Source organism: Tupaia chinensis, unplaced genomic scaffold (genome assembly GCF_000334495.1).
Source record: "Tupaia chinensis unplaced genomic scaffold, TupChi_1.0 Scaffold000048_1, whole genome shotgun sequence".
Lineage (NCBI taxonomy): Eukaryota > Metazoa > Chordata > Mammalia > Scandentia > Tupaiidae > Tupaia > Tupaia belangeri.
In genome coordinates this window covers 913,748-932,298 of record NW_006159506.1, presented here as the reverse complement: position 1 = coordinate 932,298, position 18,551 = coordinate 913,748, and the positions used below count along the sequence as shown (strand labels likewise).

The window sequence follows — 18,551 nt, the reverse complement described above, 5'->3', positions numbered from 1 at the left end:
AGGGACTCAAACCATGGTCAGCCATGTGGGAGTCCAGTGCTTCCACCACCACACCACCTGCCAGCCCCCGTGGTTCTATTTTTAAAACTAAACATTTAGAGAAGAAAAACATCCACAGTCCCACACTTCATCCTATCATTAGGATTTGGGTTGATTACCTACCGGACTTTGACTTCCAGGGGGTGGGGGTTAAGCAAATCCTACTGTGTTCTTTATTTATATCATAAAAAAAGTCCAGATTGCTACAGCCGCCCGATGGCTGCTCAGTATTTCATCGCTGTATTTAGCACACTCACCCAGTTCTTCCCCGGCCGCACACGGCTGTTTGTCTGTAGTCTGGTTTCATCAATTATAAATAATGTTCGCTGAACATGACTGCGCTCGGAGGTGTTTTTACTGTTGTCTTTTTAGGTTAGTTCCCGAGGAGAACTTCCTAGAAGTCAACTTCCCCATTTTCCTCATGGATGGAGGAAAATCCCCACGGGATTCAGGGACCCGATGAGGGGGAGGCACTCTCTCCAGAGACCTGGGATTGAACCTGCCTCTCACATTGCCTGTGGGAACTCCAACGAGCCACTCACCTCCCCTGAGACTCAGTTTCCCTGAGGTGTCCCTCCAAGGCCTGACTCAGCTGTTCTGATGGCCAGGGCTGTTCTTTGCAGTATTCCATATGGCCCCCCACTGGGATGCCAAGTCCCCAACCCCCTCTCCCTCTGGTTCTCTGCTTTCTCTGTCTTCAGCCAAAGCCCACAGTGGGCCGGGTGCCCCCAGTCTCCGGGGTGTGGCGCTCACTGCTCAGTGGAGGATGCACAGACCTGGCCTCTCATCTGCGAGTGCTGGCCACAGGGTCTGTGACAGTCAACAGTGGGCCTGCACTGGGGGCTGCTCAGAATGTGGGCGTGTCTCCATGTGGCCTCTAGGACAGTAAAGAGGCTGCTGGTGACAGCCTCAATGACATCCTGCAGTGGAAACATCGCTTGGGCTTGGCCCCAGAGCACCAGAACGAAGCAGGAAAGTGTCACACCTTCCTCTGCCATCTTATCCCTACAACTGTGTCTTCTTTTACTTTGGCTTTTAGAAACAATCAGTGGGCCAGCCCATGGTGTGGCGGTTAAGGTGGCCGGATCCCACATGGCTGACCAAGTGGCTCGAGTCCCTGATGGCAGCTTGGGAAACATGCCATCCCGAGAGGAGAATGAAGGAGAAGGGATTGCGGTGTGGCCATCCCCCCTGGAGGGTAAGTTTCCAGTTTCTGTCTCTCTGTCTCTGTCTGTCTCTTGGGCAAGCATACGCACCTTATAGCAAAAATCTCTCTTAAAAAAAAAAAGTTCAGGGATGGGGCCAAGCAGTGGCACATGGTGTCACATGGTGACCCAACTGGACCCACGTAGAAAAGGACCCAGGTCCGCATCCCAAGACCTCCTTGAGCACAGTGGGCAGGGCTGTGCTCACGATCCAGGGATGGCTAAGGCACTGGGTGAGTTATGGCTTAAAAGAACCCGATGGGTGTGTGTGGGGGGGTGCCTGTTTATCTGTGTCTCTTTGTCTCCTGTCTCTCTCTGTCTCACCTCTCTCCCAGAGAACATATAAATACATAAACTATTTTTCATAAGACACGTGAAACATGCATCTTATAAAGAAACTAGGCGTGGATTTCAAAATTTCTTGCACCAAAACTAACTCATACTTTCATTCTAGATTTCCGTGACCCTGCGCAGTCCCTTGGTCTGTCCTTGACATCTCCCAGCGCCTCACGGCCCACTGCAGGTCCTTATGCACTGGCACTTGATACCCAGGTGGGGAATCAAAATACCGAATGAATTCGAAAGCTAATACATGCCCAAGCCAGGAAGTTCTGTTAGAGGATGCTACCAGTGCTGTCGCTCGTCCCTCGTCCCTTGGGCTTCCCCAGCACCTAAAAGTGACAAGCACGTGTCACTTTAATCCTCCCTGGGCGGAGGGAAAAGAGGGAGTGTCAGCTGCTTGCTGTACATGGCCCTGGCTTTCCTCATGCATAGGCTGGGGTTGGAGGCCCGCTGTGCACAGGCAAACAGGGGTTGCAAACCTCAGTGTCACACATGAAGGTGGCATGAGCCACCCGGGCCTCCCAGGAAAGCCGGGTTGCCTCTGTGCCCACGCGTGAGCAGCTGTGCATAGCGCATCAGGCAAGCTGCACCCCAGGAGGAAGTTCTGTTAGAGGATGCTACCAGTGCCGTCCCTCGTCCCTCGTCCCTCGTCCCTCGTCCCTCGGGCTTCCCCAGCACCTAAAAGTGACAAGCACATGTCACTTTAATCCTGACTGGGCGGAGGGAAAAGAGGGACTGTCAGCTGCTTGCTGAACATGGCCCTGGCTTTCCTCATGCATAGGCTGGGGTTGGAGGCCCGCTGTGCACAGGCAAACAGGGGTTGCAAACCTCAGTGTCACACATAAAGGTGGCATGAGCCACCCGGGCCTCCCGGGAAAGCCAGGTTGCCTCTATGCCCACGCGTGAGCAGCTGTGCATAGCGCATCAGGCAAGCTGCACCCCAGGGCTCTCGGCCCGTCCCCCAGGGCTTCCTGCGAGCAGCGTCGTGGGTGTAAACACATGTCCCAGGTGGGTGGTGCTGGCGGGAGCAGACTCAGGCTAATAGTCACGTGTGTTTGCTCCCCTGTATTTTCCTTTTTTCTGTATTTCAGGGTTTTACCCTGCACATGTAATACAGTTCTTCAGCTCAAACAGGAATAATGAGGAAATGATTCTGAAAAGGACATGCAATAAATATATTTTTTTCATTTACATCTCCCCTGTATTTTTACATCTGTTGTTTTTTTCTTCCTCTAATGGCCTACCTCTTTTTTCAAAGTTTACTTCTTTCATAAGCAAGAGAGACAGATGGAGAGACAGAGAGAGCCAGCCCTGTACCTTGGTGGTTAAGAGAGCCAGATCTGACACAGCCAACTGCATGGTTCCAGTCCTGGCCCTGGCAGCTTACAACACACGCTGGGTGAGTGCGCATGTGTGCCCCGAATCCCAACAGGATGGAGAGACAAGGGAGAAAGGACGTGACATGACCATGCCCCACTGGGTAGCACTACCTCTTCTCTCTCTGTCTCTGTCTCTCTCTGGCAATCGCACGTGCTCCCTGGCAAATAGAAAGAGACAGAGAGACAGCACCCCAAGTAGGGTCTCGATACTGCGATCTACCCCAGCTTCAACCAGCCCAGACCGTGGGCATGCATGCATCCAGTGCACAGAGGGAGATCTCTGGATTTAAACCCAGAACCTCCCCGCTTGGGTCGGCCTCCCAGAGTTGCGTGTCCTCGCACCACATCACAGTCTGGCCCCGGCCCAGCTGTACCGGAAAGGGGGAAGAGACAGCAGGGGACAGACTCTCCTCCTCCACCCGCCCACTTGTGATTACTCATATTCACGTAGGAGATGAGAACTGCGCCAGGAACACATGTAAATACCAAGTCGCCTAACCTCGCCACCTGGCCCCCACGTCCGCCACGAGACCTCCTGTGGGAAGCACACCCCAGCACGCGTGTGTTCACACCCTCGCAAATGCACACACGCCTCTCCCTCCGAGCTGCGGCGAGCTGGAGTGTAGCGGTCCCAGATCCCCGAGGGATGCTCAGACAAATGGATCCTGCTTTCACAGCGTTAATGGGACTCAAAGAACAACAAAAAAGACCGTATAATTAGCAGGATAGTAAGCACCCGCCAGTGGAGGCTTCCCGCTTTCGTATTTATCTAGCCCTCCCCTTCCAGCTCAGGGCAGGGCTGGAGGGTGGAGAGCGAAGGAATAGTCAGAACCCTGGCTTCCTGCGGCAGGTGTACGGATCGGGGGCAGCAGAGCGGGGAACAGCCTCTCCCCAGGGTCAGTACTTCCCCCAGCCCAGGTCCCAGGCTCCAGATAGGGAGTGTTCTGGAAGGCTCTTGCGGGCTTAGGAGGCCATCTCATCCCCACCGCCCCCTGGGTAGTCCCTGCACCCCTTTGCTTCTCTGTGCTTCAGCCTCTACGAAGTCCAGAAGGAAGATTTCTCTCCCTCCCGGGATGCTGAGAGGGTCAGGTAGGCGTCGCCTGTGAGTGAAGCCAGAAATCCAGCCCTGGCATCCTTCTGCCCTGGCCTGAGCCCTCTCCACCCCAAGGCCTTTAATCAACCTGGGGATGTGGGTGGGACGGGAGGATTACTCGCCCCTACATCTAAGGGACCCCTGAGATTTCCACAGTGCCTCTTTCTTCTTCATAGAGCGGTCCCCACTCATCAATGGCTAAGCCTGTGCCAGGCCTCGTTAAAGCTCTGCTCATGAGTGTCCAGATGCCAATAACCCAGGTGTAAACTAACACTGCATTCCCAGGAGAAAAGGAGACACCCCAACATGGCTGGGTTCCTCAGAAATCCACATTCAGGCCCAGCAGGGGACGTGGCGATGAAGGCACTAGATATCCATAGAGCTGACCATGGTTCAAGACCCAGACAGGGCGGCCTGAAACTCACACTGGGCATGTGTGCATCCAGGCCCAAAATCTTGAGAGGAGAAGGGACTATGGTGTGGCCTTCCACCTAGGGGTGAGTTCTCACTTTCCCTCTGTCTCTGTCTGGCGAGTGCACATCCCCTATGGCAAAAACCTAAGGAAAAAATTCTTCTTCAGGCCTAGCTATAGTGGCACAAGCATGATACGCAGCCATATGGGAAGGCCTGGGTTCAGTTCCCAGGTCAGCCCAAACACCCAGAGAACACCCATGATGCTGGCTGGATGGAAGGCAGGAGGTGGAGGGTGGGCAGGGAACACCGCATGGTGAGACCCTGTCAAGGGTCTGTCTGTCTCTCTCTCTCTCTCTCTGTTTCAAGAAAGAAAGAAATTTTATTAAGTCCATGCTTCGATCAAGAATCAATGACTGCTCTGCTCACTGCTGGACCCCCAGCCTCCAGATCAATGCCGTCCAAGAGAACTCTCCTCAAGCACAGAAGGTCTTGTGCTGCCTGGTCCCTCACGGTCCCCGCAGCCATCACATGTGCCCCGTGAGCACCTGAACTGTGGCTGGGACAACTGAGGAAATGAATTCTTCACCTTATTTAGCTTAACTTTATGTAAATATAAAGAGTCGCAGGTGTTAACCGCTACCCCGTTGTAACACAGGGGGTCTTGTCTACAGCAGTGCTTAGTCCATACCTGCCCGAGGAAAGAACGAATGGACAGTAGCTTCCCACCATGCGTTCTCGTTAAGCAGAACACTCATATTTACCGAGCACTTCTTGTTGAAGGTTTGGGCCGCAGGGCATGTGCACTAGCCAGAGAGATACAGAAAGAGAGAGACAGTGAGAGGGAAAGTGAAATAGCATTCCCCAGGGGGATGACCACAGCACAGTCCCTTCTCCTCCATTCTCCTCTCGGAATTTGGGCACACACACATGTGCCCAGTGTGATTTTCAAGCCATTGGGTTCAGGACTCAAACCGAGGTTGGTCATGTGAGAGTCCAGTGCCTTAACCACCATGCCACCTTCGGCCTCTACTGAGTGCTCGTTATAAACACAGCCCTACACAGTCAGCAACCTTGTGAGTGAGGTACTTTTTTTTTTTAATCCCTATTTATAGATAAAGAAATCGAGGCTCAGAAGAGTTAAGGGAAGGGCCAATGGCCATATAGCATGTGCCAAAGCCGGGGTTCATCCCGTCAGACTCCCACATGGTCATCTCAGTCCCTGGGGCTTTTTGAAGTCTGATGGGACAGCTCTTACAGCTGGTTGACTTTCTCCACTGACACCACTTCACCATCACCAGGAAGACACCAATTAGAACCAGCAACCTTGTTTCTGAAGTAGAGCAGTGACGACAGCCAATGTGTCACATCTGGGGATCCTTTACAAGATTAACCAAAGCTGGACCAGCAGATGGCAAAATGGTTACATTGCTGGACTCCACATAGCCAACTGCAGTTCCAGCCTGGATCTGGCAGCTTAAAACTCACACCAGGTGTGTGTGCATGCATGCCCAAAATCCTGAGAGGAGAATGGAGGAGAAGGGATTACAGCATGGCCATCCCCCCAAGGGTGAGTGATTTCTCACTTTCTGTCTCTCTGTCTCTCTCTGGCGAGCATGAATACCCTATAGCAAAAAAAAAAACAAACTCTCTCTAAAAACAACAACAACAAAAAAACATTAGTCAAAGCTGTAAACCCACCAGGCTCTGTTGACTGACCTCTGGATCCCAAGCAAAGATCTTAGTACCTACTCCACCGCTGTGGCCCCTTCCTAAAATGATCTCCCACGACGGCGTCTCCACTGAGGTAGTCCCACAGTCACAGCCCCCAGGAGCTCGCCTCCGGGTGCTGATGTGAGTGGGATGTCCACGCAACGTACACTGAATCCCCTCCACGGAGACCCCTGCATCCTTACCCCTCTCATCAGTCATGACTACATCTGAGCACTAACTTCAATCCCCGGGGCTCAAGATGGTCTACAAGGGAACACAGAGCCCAGTGCTGGGCCCGTTCACGTCTTCCTCGCAGCTGTCCTGACCCCTCCAGAGGGCAGCCTGACCCCTTCCCACACGGAGCTGGATGACTACGACTTTCGCAGCTCTCTCCACACCCCAGAAGGTGGCCATTGGGCTCCTGTCTGCCGGGTTCTTTCCACACTCATGTGAGCTGTCTCCTGGCCAACCCCAACACTCTGTCACTTGTTACTGTCACCCTTTGAGGTCTGAGGAAAGAGAAGGTTCAAATGGCACTTACTGCTGATGGAGAAAACCAGTGTTAGAGTTGGAGACCTTCTGAAACCGTCTAACGTTGTCCTTGGCAGGCAGCCGTGGGAAACAAGCCTACCGCCAGAGTGCTGCTACAGAACTGGCCATTCCTTCAGGAGGGAGCTGGGCCTGGAGCTCCGACACCATCCTTCACAATCCTTTAAGTCCTTCCTTCTCCTCCTTCTATTTAATTGCCAGAGGGCACGTGTGCTGGCCTCAGAGGACAGAGAAAGGGATAGGGAAAAGGAGAAGGAGAAGGAGAAAGCAACCTCCCTTGGGCATGGCCACACTGCAATCCCTTCTCTTCCATTTCTCCATCCTGTCAGAAAGTGTCAGAGAGGAAGACTGATGGACAGACAGACAAAGCACCCCTCATGGGGCATGGCCACACTGCAATCCCTTCTCTTCCATTTCTCCATCCTGTCAGAAAGTGTCAGAGAGGAAGACTGATGGACAGACAGACAAAGCACCCCTCATGGGGCATGGCCACACTGCAATCCCTTCTCTTCCATTTCTCCATCCTGTCAGAAAGTGTCAGAGAGGAAGACTGATGGACAGACAGACAAAGCACCCCTCATGGGGCATGGCCACACTGCAATCCCTTCTCTTCCATTTCTCCATCCTGTCAGAAAGTGTCAGAGAGGAAGACTGATGGACAGACAGACAAAGCACCCCTCATGGGGCATGGCCACACTGCAATCCCTTCTCTTCCATTTCTCCATCCTGTCAGAAAGTGTCAGAGAGAAAGACTGACAGACAGACAGACAAAAGCACCCCTCATGGGACATGGTCACACTGCAATCCCTTCTCTTCCATTTCTCCATCCTGTCAGAAAGTGTCAGAGAGAAAGACTGACAGACAGACAGACAAAGCACCCCTCATGGGGCATGGCCACACTGCAATCCCTTCTCTTCCATTTCTCCATCCTGTCAGAAAGTGTCAGAGAGGAAGACTGATGGACAGACAGACAAAGCACCCCTCATGGGGCATGGTTATGCTGCAATCTTTTCTCTTCCATTTCTTATCCTGTCAGGGCACGTACACGCATGCCCAGCATGTGTTTCAAGATGCCAGGGCCAGGATTCAAATCCCAGTCGGCCATGTGGGGTCTGGCTCCCGTAACCACTAGGCCATGGGGCCAGGCTCTCCCCCTTCCTCTTGATCCAGGTAGAGATGTACCTCCTCCCAGAGGCCTTCCTGAGCCACTCCAGCTCTGGAGAACCCTCTTCCTCAGCTCTCATTCATGACCCACAGGGCCACTTCCTGGTGCTCCCTGAGGGGAAGGGGCCCTGGGGACAAGGGTGGCCTTTCCTCACTGGGTCTGTGCTTTTCATATCTAATCTCAAACTCAAGTTCCCCATTTAGAAAAACAAACAAAAGCTGGTCTATGAAGTCGTAGGCTATTGGACAAAGACCCTTCCAGGGCCCAGCCCACTACAAGTGTCCCACTCACACGCACAGCACTTTGGGTGAGGGAGGGTCTGTGAAAACGTTTTCTTCACTTTCCCCTTTGTCTGCGTGCCCTTTGTAGACTGCTACTGTAAGCTACCCAAGGGGCTAGCTTTCAATCCAACATGGGTGAGAGGGTGTTACTCAACTGCCTTACAGGGCATCAGCAATTTTTTTTGCATTATTCATTTTATTTATTTAGTTTGATTTGACCAGAGAGGGACAGAGTGAGTGAGAGAGAGAGAGAGTGAGAAAGCAAGCCGCCAGGTCCAGGATTTGATCTGTGGTCAGCCATGTGGGAGTCCTGCACCCTTAACCGCCAGGCCATCTGCAGGCCCCCAAAATTTTGGAAAAGTCTTAACTCCAGGGCATCCCAGACTTGCTGATCTCCGGAGGCCAGCTTCCCCACAAGCTGCAGACAGGTCTAGAATGGGCGGGGTGAAGTGCCGACGTGGTGAGGGGTGACAGCCTTTGGCCGATATCCCCCTTAGCTTCAGCCTGACCTGAACTTTTGAAAGAACTTTTTGCCTTTATGGTCTTCCAGCTGGGAGGATGAGACTTAAGAGTGGAGGCTTTCCCAGAGTGTCCCCCAGCTGGACCGGCTAGCGTAATTTCTCCACTGACAAGACTTTCCCGACATGTACTCATGTGACTGGGCCTCCAGGGGCCTCATCCCGAGGTTATCTGGCCTGATGGTCTCCAGGAGTCACGGTTCTCCAGAGAAATTGGACCATCAGAGTGTGCATGTCCGTGCATGCATGTGCGTGTGTCTGGTGGGGGCGGTTGTTTTAAATGAATGGAATCACGTGATTCTAGGGCTGGTAAGTCCAAAATCGGCAGGGCCAGCTGGCAGGTTTAGGGCCGGGAAGAGGTGACGAAGCAGCTTCCGGTACAAAGGGAGTCTAGAGGCAGGACACTCTCTTCTCCTGGGACCTCAGTCTTTTTCCCCCAGTGCCTTCTAGGACCTACGCTGACACTTGAGTGCTAAGGGCCGATGCCCTGTGGCCTGTAGGTACACGCTGCATGCTCTCAGTGAAGGTTTGCAGATGGGAAGATGACCCCCTAAACCCTACGCAGGTGGCCACATGTATCTACTCTCCCAACGTGTATTTAAAAACATGTATCAGGACAACCCCATAGCGCAGTGGTTAGGCGCTGTACCCAGGAAGCTGGATCCCACGTGGCCAACTGAGTTTCGGAGCTCAGCCCCGTCACTTGAAGACTGCGCCCAGAGTGTGTGAATGCTCCCGATACTGATAAGATAGAAAAACAGAAGAAAGGACTGTGGTATGCCCATACCCCTCTCTCTCTCTCTCTCTGTCAAGCGTACAAGGAAAAATAAATAAATAAGTAAAATTTTAAAAATAATTAGGGCCAACAGGTGGTGTGGTGGTTAAGGTGATGGATCCCACATGGTCAAATGTACAGTTCGAGTCTTAGACCCAGCGGCTTAGAAAACACTCCTGGCCCAAAACCCTGAAAGGAGAAGTGGAACCGAAGAGATTGTGGTGTAACTTCTCGCTTTCTTTCATTCTCTCTCTCTCTCTTTCTCAGGGTCTCTCCAGTGAGTGCATGCACCCACTACCAAATGAAAAGGAAAGGGAAGAAAAGATGGGGCGATGGATCTCTTTAAAAGCACCATTTAGAATCAGCTAAAGAACTCTTCACGTTAAGGAGAAATAAAAAGCAATATTGGGACCAGCAGATGGCACAATGGCTGTGCTGCTGGACTCCCACGTAGCTGAATTCCCACGTAGCTGACTGCGGTTCGAGTCCCGGACTCAGCGGCTTAAGAGTCACACCGGGCACATATGCATGTGTGCCCAGAATCCCTAGAGAATGGAGGAGAAGAGAATGTAGCGTGGGCATTCCCCCTGGGGAGTGAGTTCTCACTTTCGGACTCTCTGTCTCTGTCTCTCCAGTGAGCGCACATGCCCTATAGCAAAAAAATCTCTCTTAAAAAATAGTAATAATACATCAAATAAAAGGCCATGCTTACTGAGCTGATGCAGTAACGGAGGGGCCCACAAGCTAGGTCCTTATGTACTCGCTCTCCCTGCGATTGTTACACCGACCCTCTCTCCACTTCATTGGCAAGAACACTGAGGCTCGGGAAGGATGGGCACCCGGCAGTAGCCAGTCCCTCCTCCCCATCTCCCTGAGCTTTGTGGAGCAAGGAATCAAACGACAGTGCTCTTCGCTGGGCCTTCGTAACTCACTGCCTGTGTATTTCTTGGTAAAACCCCTAAAACATGCTATTTCCATCCACTTTTGGTGGTTACTGTTCTTCCCTGCTTTCAAGTACCAACATGCCCAACCTCTCTGGTTAACTCCTTTTCACCCAATCCTTCTGCAGAACTGCACGTTTTCAAAGCCAGACAGCATCCCTACAGTGACCACTCAGCATCCCTACAGTGACCACTCAGCATCCCTACAGTGACCACTCAGAATCCCTACAGTGACCACTCAGCGGCAGTATTTCAGGGAGACGGACGGAGATGGTCAGGGCCTCGTTTTCCAGCATGTCTTCATTTCCATAAATGCTCCAGAGCTTCCTCAACTCTACACCAAACGGGGAGATCAGAACCATCTTCTGAGGGGCTCAGGGGCAGGAACGGAGTGGGGTTTCCAGGGTGAAAAACGCCATGTCTGTCTCATACAGTGCTGAAGGAGGGATAGGCCCAGAAGGGTCCTGAGGGAGAACTGGAGATGTGGGTTTGCAGGAATTTCGGAATGGGGATGCTCAAGCCCAAGGAGGCTGTTTTCACAATCTGCAGCCTTAATCAGAGGCCGTGGCCAGCCAAGGCCTGCCTCAAAGCCGCTTCCTCCCCAGCTCCCACCCCTGTCCCAGCTGCCCTCCTGAACATTAGGTTGGTACTGACTGACCCCATGAAGCTGGACAGGACAGAGCGACTGCCCCAGGGCCCCACTAAGGACGCCAAGGTCATTGTGAGGCAAGACCAAAGCTCAGTCTTACTCACCCCTCCCCTGGAGAAGCTTCTCCAAGGGAGTCTGCACTGCTGCCTCCAAAGGCTGGCACAGGGCTCTGGAGCACGGCTGCTGTCACACTGCACACAGGGCCGCCCCTCCGCCAGGATAATTACTCACAGCAGAGGCTGTCGCCTGTCCCCAGTGGCAGAGAGCCATCTCATCTCTACGTCTGGAGAGACATTCCCTGGAATCCACATTCTGAAGAGATCCCCAGGCAATGCAAATGTAAGGTAAAGTTTGAAAGTCACCTGGCTACTGCGCAGGGACAAACTGGTGTGTCTATAGCCTGTGACCTTCCACCTACGCACTCGTTCCATGAAAATGCACTCACGTGGCATTCCACAAATGTGTATAGTGAGCCCGCGAGGTGGCCAAGTGCCTGCAGTGTTTAGGAGGGATCTGGCTACCCCGGGGAGCAAAGCAGACACGGGCCCTACCCTAGGGGAACTCATGTTCTACCTGGGGTGACAAGTGCCAAAGAAGCCAACCAGGCCAACGAAGGAGCAAGTTGCAAGCTGTGAGGGGGTGTGGCAATCAGGAAGAAAAGAAGGATCCAGAAAGGCCTTCCTCCCACGGTAACAGTTGGCTGAAACTTGAAAGTAAGAAGGAGCCTTCGCCATTGGAAGAAGCGAGGGGAGAAGCTTCCAGGCCAATGCATCAGGAGCAAGGTGGTGCGCTGGGGGTGGCTGGAGGGTGGTGGGTCCAGGTCACTGTGCCGTCATCCTTGGGGTAGGAGAGATGGCGACCCAGGGCCACCTCAGGCCAGGGGGATTAAGTTTCCGGTTCCGTGGGTTAGGAGCTCAACGTGTCAAGGGAGTGACACAGAGCCATGTACATGTCACTTTCCCCATTGTGTACAAAGTAGACAACACGAGGAACAAAACTGGGGCTGGCCTCACGGCCTAGCGATTAAGGGAGCTAGATCCCAGGTGGCCAACTGAGGGTTTGAATCCTGGCCCTGGAAGCTTAAAATAAAAAATAAAAATAATAAAAGAGAGAGGAAGGAAGGAAGGAAAGACGGACAGACGGACAGACGGATGAACGAACACAGGACACAGTGGGCAGCTGGGCAGCTTTGCTGCATTAGTCTAGGTGGGCTGGGCCGCTCGCTGTGCAAGGAGAACTGGAGGCAGGTTTTGACACCCCAAAGGCTTCCTGGGGGGTTGGGCTGTCCCTGAGCCCATGCTGCCCTGGACAGAGAGGTCAGCAAGACCACCCCACCCCTGCCTCAGACACTGGAGTCAAGGACCGTACAGGGAGAAGCAGAGGAAACCGACGAAATGCAGCCTCATGTCAGCTGCCGTTAATTGGGCAATGTCTTTGCTAAACGAAATGAGCACACACTCTCCGACCCGCAATGTGCATGTCCGTCCTGCACACTAGGTGTGAGCACAGTGCCTTCTGCCCAAGCTCATTCCCTGCTAGTTTGTGTAAGCAACAGACTGGAAGTGACCTAAATGGTGAGGGATAGGGAGCTGGTTAAATAAAGTCGGATTGATCCAAAATAAGAGGGTCCGGGACTCGAACTGCGGTCGACTATGTGGGAGTCCAGCAACATAACCATTACACCACTGCTAGTCCCTAAGTCTTAAGCCTTAAGCAAATACACTGAAATACAGGAAAGATGGGGTCTGAACGAGGCAATGGTGCAGCAGGGAACTGTGATGCCTGGCAGGGCTGACATCCATGGGAAGGGTACTGATTTTTGTCCGGGGACCTCCCTGAGCGCACTGGGTAGCTGCTGGCCCATGACCTGTGGCTGGCTGAAGCTGAGAGTGGATTGTAACAGCAGGACCCTCTGGGGGTGCTGTGTCTCTGTCTCTGTCTCTCTGTCTCTTTTGCTCTGGAAGAAGTAAATGAACTTCTAAAAAAGATAAACTTCAAGGACACCAGCAGTTGACATAATGGCTATGTTGCTGGACTTTCATGTAGTCGACTGCGGTTCGAGTCCTAGACCTGGTGGCTTAAACTCACGCCGAGCGCGTGTGCATGTGTGCCCAAGATCCCTAGAGGAGAATGGAGGAGAAGGGATTCCAGTGTGGCAATCCCCCTTGGGGGGTGATTTCTCACCTTGTCTCTTTCTGTCTCTCTGGTGAGTGCATGCGCCCTATAGCAAAAATCTCTCAAAAAAACAAACGAACAAAAACAAAAACAAAAAAAAACAGATAAACTTTACCCCCCCCAAAAAAAAAAAGCACTTTGGTGCTAAGAACACATTAAAGCTTGGGAAAAGGATTCCGGGAGGAGGCATCACTCAGGCCAAGTCTCAGTCACAACACCGGGAGAAGGGCAGTCCTGCTCCATGCATGATCTCTGAGCCACCAGGACCCACTCAGGGAAACACCAGCCCATGGGGTTCTGGAATGGCTGGCAGGCCATGGGGCTGGCCAGACCTATCAGAAGCCATCTCTTGCCTGTCATGCCAAGAAGCTGGGGCTTCTCCTGGAAGAGCGGGAATCTTGAAGGGAGAAGCTGAGACCTGGCCAGGGCTGCAGCTCTCCAGCACACCCCATGGCACTGAGGAAGGTGGAGGAAGGAATGGGCACACTGGCACCAATCCAAAACCGGAGGTGGCGGGGACCTGGAATCCATGGAGGGTGATACAGATAGGAATGCGGGAGGGGGTCACGACCAGATGTGAGGTCCGACTACACCAGTGGGGTGAAGAGGAGCGATCTCATGTGGGCTGCTGCCATCGGACAGGAGGAACTGCAGGTGAGAAGCAGGGTTGGGGTAGGAGAGGAAGGTGTGACTCTGGGGACGATGGCAGGTTCAAATCTCTAGCTCTACGAAGGGACTTCAAAGAGTTTGTGAAAAACTGAAATTAAAGCAAGAGTTTATTTGAGTGTAAACTTTTGAAATCTATCCATGGTTGCTTCACAATACTCACTTCCCATGAGCCTTTTGAAGACCTACCCTCATCTGTCCCTGAACAAGTCAACTCAGGTTTCTGAATTCCATTTGCCTCACTCGTTAAATAGGCGTCATATCTATCTTAGAAGATTATTTTAGCCATGAAATAAAGCATTTTATACACAGCGCTATCACATTGCCCAGCACAAGGTAGGTACTCTAGAAGAGGCAGTTTGGGCCAGGATATGGCATGGTGGTTAAGGAACTAGACTCCCACATGGCCAACCATGTTTGAGTCCTGGCCAACCATGGTTTGAGTCCTGAACCTACTGGCTTGCCTTCTCACTTTCCCTCACTCTCTGGTTCTCTCTGGTGGGCACATGCGTCCTATAACAAATTACAATAATATTCATTCATTTAATTGTTTAAGAATTCTTTTAAAAAACAAGAGGCAGTTCTGGATAGTGTAGAAGTATGCACAGTAGGCCGTATCTCTACACCAGAGAAAGGCCTCATTCACTAAGGTAGGGATTTCAAGGAAATGTCTAGAAATTAAAGGAGGATGTGTGTGGTTCTCCTGTGTCACCGTTTCATCCTTTTATAGCACAGCCCCTCACTTCCTCAGGCCTGTGAGCAGTTATGAGAATGAGTGGAGGGCACAGAGCTCCTGCCATCCCTGGGCAAACAACTCAAAGCCCAGGCCTTTGCCCAAAGAAGGACAATTCTCCAGGACAAGTCCAACGTTGGCTCATGTCAACTGCGTGCAAACATAGTATCTGTAAACCCCCAACGGCCAGGCCAGCCTGATAACTGTTTGGGGTTTTTCACTTCCTGTGTCAGAGTGTCGAACCTCTAACCATGACTGTGAAGCAGACCAAGACGACCACCCCACTGTTCTCGCAGCTCAACTAAGAAACTGCTCTAGGGATTTTCCACTGAAGATCAAGTCCAGAACAAGGTGGAAGTCCAGACCCAGCTTAAGCAAGTGCCTTGCATTTTCTATAATCAGACTACCTTGAATTTTATGCAAAAGCAAGAGTCAAAAAACAAGACAAAATAAAACAAAAAAACCCAATAGCTTCCATGGACACAGGAACAAAATTGTATTTCTTTCTTTTTTTTTTTGGAAAGGTTTTTGCTATAGGGCGCGTGTGCTCACCAGACAGAGAGAGAGAGACAGAGAGATAGAAAGCAAGAAATCACCCCCCGGGGGGGATGGCCACGCTGCAATCCCTTCTCCTCCATTCTCCTCTCAGGATCTCGGGCACACATGCACACGCTCCCAGCGTGAGTTTAAGCCACCGGGTCCAGGACTTGAACCGCGGTCGACTACATGGGAGTCCAGTGACATAGCCATTACCCTAACTGCTGGTCCCACAAAACCATATTTCTTAATCAGGATTATTCAGCTGAATCCACTTCTTATGCCTGGGACACTTGGTTTTGAAGCAGTAATTCACATTTGCTTCTTCAACTAAAAAAAGAAAATCAGAAATTTTTGAAAACAAGAAACAGAAGTATCTGGAAATGTTTCATCTGTGCCATGTCCCTTAAAGCCGGATTCCCCAAATATTTCCACGGCCTAAGTGCCAGAGATGGTCAGGAAACAAGAGCGGCCTTGTTGCCTGAATTGCCACTGTCTTGCTCCCATTTTCCTCTGTGGTCTGACCTGCAGGCCTCTACCCTGTCAAGGCGAAGTTCCAAGTTCTTTCTGTCCTAGCTAGTACTGAGCCCTGTAGTGTACACAGGGCTTAGAGACTGGCATTATACAAATTGCCCTAATAGATGTATATTAGAGGGTGGCTCTAACCTACCTGACATGTGCAGATCCGATGAAAACAAAGAAGTGAGCTACCCCATATACACCTTCCATCAGACAGAAAGGAAACAGAACACAGCGGCACTCTGCTTGAGGCCAAAGAAACCAGGCTACAACTTAAATTTGTTTATTTAACTTTATGTCTTTGTATTTTTTTACTATTTTATTATTTTTATTTTGTTATTATTTTTAACTTGACCATAGAGAGCAAGCTACCAGGCCCAGGAATCAAACCTTGGTCAACCATGTGGAAAGCCAGCACTCTAACCACCATGACATCTGCTGGGCTCCAATTATTACTATTTTTAAAAGTTGCTATAGGGCATGTACACGCGTGAGAGAGAGAGAAAGGGAAAGTGAGAAAGCGAACCGCCAGGTCCAGGACTCAAACCACAGTCGGTCATGTGGGAGTCCAGCACCTCATTCATCACACCACCTGCTAACCAGCACCTCATTCATCACACCACCTGCTAACCCCAATAAAATTAATGTTAAAAAGGACCACCTTCAGCCAACAGCTAGCTGGCATGGAGGTTAAGGCACTGTATCCCACATGGCCTGCTTTGCAGTTCGACGAGAATCACAATGGGTGTGTGTATGTGTGCCCAAAATCCCAAGAGGAGAATGGAGGAGAAGGGATTGTGGTGTAGCCATCACCTCTTGGGGGTGATTTCTCATTTTCCCTCTCTCTCTCTGTTGAGTGAATGTGCCCTATAGTAAAAAATAACTAGAAAAGAAGAGGAAAGGAAAGAAGAGAAAAAAAAAGAAAGAAAAAAAAAAGAAAAAAATGACCACCTTGGGCAGCCTAAAGAATGCTATCAGGGGACCAGCAGTTAGTGTAATGGCTGTGTCGCTGGACTCCCACATAGTTGACTGTGGTTTGAGTCCCGGACCCGGTGGCTTAAACTCACACAGGGTCTGTGTGCGTGTGTGCTCAAGATCCCGAGAGGAGAATGGAGAAGGGATTGTGGCCTGGCCATCCCCCCTGGGGGGTGATTTCTCATTTTCTGTCTCTCTCTGTCTTTCTGGCGACTGCACGTGCCCTATAGCAAAAACCTCTCCAAAAAAAGACAAAAATGCTATCAGATGTCCCATCTGAGTCAACAGACGAACGGCCTGATAAAAATGGTTTTCCAGAAAGGAGTTCTACATTCTATTCATAGGTCTTTGAAGGTAGAATTAAAATTGTTGTACATTTCTCCTACCCAGGATCATACCAGTTTTTTTTTTTCTTTTTTACATGTAACGTTCTTTCCAACCCTGCCTAGACTACGAGGGGGGTTTGGGATGTTTTCGGGTTGCTTCCCAGTTCTCCCCTTTTAACAGTTGTAATATCGTGGCATCTTATTTTAATCCTCCTTTTTCACCAATAAAACCTCCACTTGCAAGGATAGGCTATGGGTTTTCTTAGAAGAGTAAGGAGTGAGCAGTCTTCCTGGGATTGTTTCGGGCGCGTGGAAGAACTGCTGATGGGCAAAACATGCATTTGTGTTTGCTTTGAGCTCAGGGACTGTTCGGGCGGCCGGGGAGGGTAGGCGGACAGGATGGTGAGCCTTGGTGAACTCCTCCCCAGATCGGTTTGTCAACACCAGGCCTCGGAACTATTCCTGATGGCAATTAAGGAGCGGCCATCGCATGCTTCCAGACCAAACTGGCAGCGTCTGGCCTTTGCTGACACAAAGCCTCCAAGCCTCGGAAGGACTGCGCCCATCTAAACATGAAAGCGTTATTACTCCCACAAACATCCTGCAGCTCCCCGCCCCCCATTCATCCACTCCCGCCATCCTCGCCTTGAACGTGGACACAATAATTCCAGACTGCCACAGCTCTCGTCTCACACGAAATTAACCCATAGCAGAAAGAAACCAGCGACCTAGCCGGGCGCCACAGCCGCTGAGCAGCAGGTACTTGGTCGCCCCCAGGAAAAACCAACACGTGCGGGGCCCTTTATTCGGCGGGTCTGGGCGCGCACTCGCCTCTCCCAGGCGCGCACTCCAACACCACACATACAGCTGGGACTCAGTTTCCTCTCCCCGCAGAGCAACCTGACTGCTCGCCAGCTGCCCCGCGTTGTTAGCAACCCCGGAACACGCGCCTCCGCCAGTCTCCGCGCCACACGCACGTGGGGAGGCGAGTCCAGGTGGTGCCAGGAGGCAGGAGGGCAGCGCAGAGGCGGGGAGTGGAGAAGGCCAGGGGCGAGGAAGGAGGGCGCTCGGAGTGGGATCTGGGTGCCAGGTCCCCGGGCGCGGCAGATGCAGGGTAGGGTTCTGGGGCGCGGAGAGGGCTGTTTGGAAAGACAGCGGGAAGGAACCGAGAGGGGGCTGGAGGGCAGGAGGGGGCGCTCACCCAGGGTTTTGACGGCGATCTGCCTGGTGAGGGGCGGCGGCAGGTTGATGCACACCAAGTCCACGTCCTGGTGCAGCAGCACCTCGTCGATGCGGCTGGTGTAGAAGGGGACGTTCATCTCCTTGGCCAGCTCCTCCGCTTCCTCCTGCGTGCGGCCCCACAGCGCCTTCACCGCGAAGCCCTCGTCTTTCAGCAGCGGGATGATGACACGGGCCGTGAGGCTGGTGCCGAACACGCCCACCCCGGGAAGCATGGCTGCTCAGGTCCGCCTGGTTCTGCTCCGCCCGGATCTCCAGCCGAACACACGCACAAGCACGCCTCTAGCCAGTCCTGCACCGGCTCCCCTAGCCCCACACGCC

At 52.0% G+C, this 18,551-nt stretch overlaps 1 protein-coding gene across 1 annotated transcript in view; it reads right to left on the bottom strand.

Annotated features, from left to right (window-relative positions):
* Positions 1–18,536, bottom strand: part of GFOD1 (Gfo/Idh/MocA-like oxidoreductase domain containing 1) — an 89,141-nt gene extending 70,605 nt beyond the window's left edge. The window contains exon 1 of the mRNA XM_006141174.2: positions 18,193–18,536. Coding sequence (XP_006141236.1) covers positions 18,193–18,445 — 253 coding nt within the window. The 5' untranslated portion in view covers positions 18,446–18,536. The remainder of the gene's footprint in view (positions 1–18,192) is intronic.
* Between the last annotated feature and the right edge of the window lie 15 nt (positions 18,537–18,551).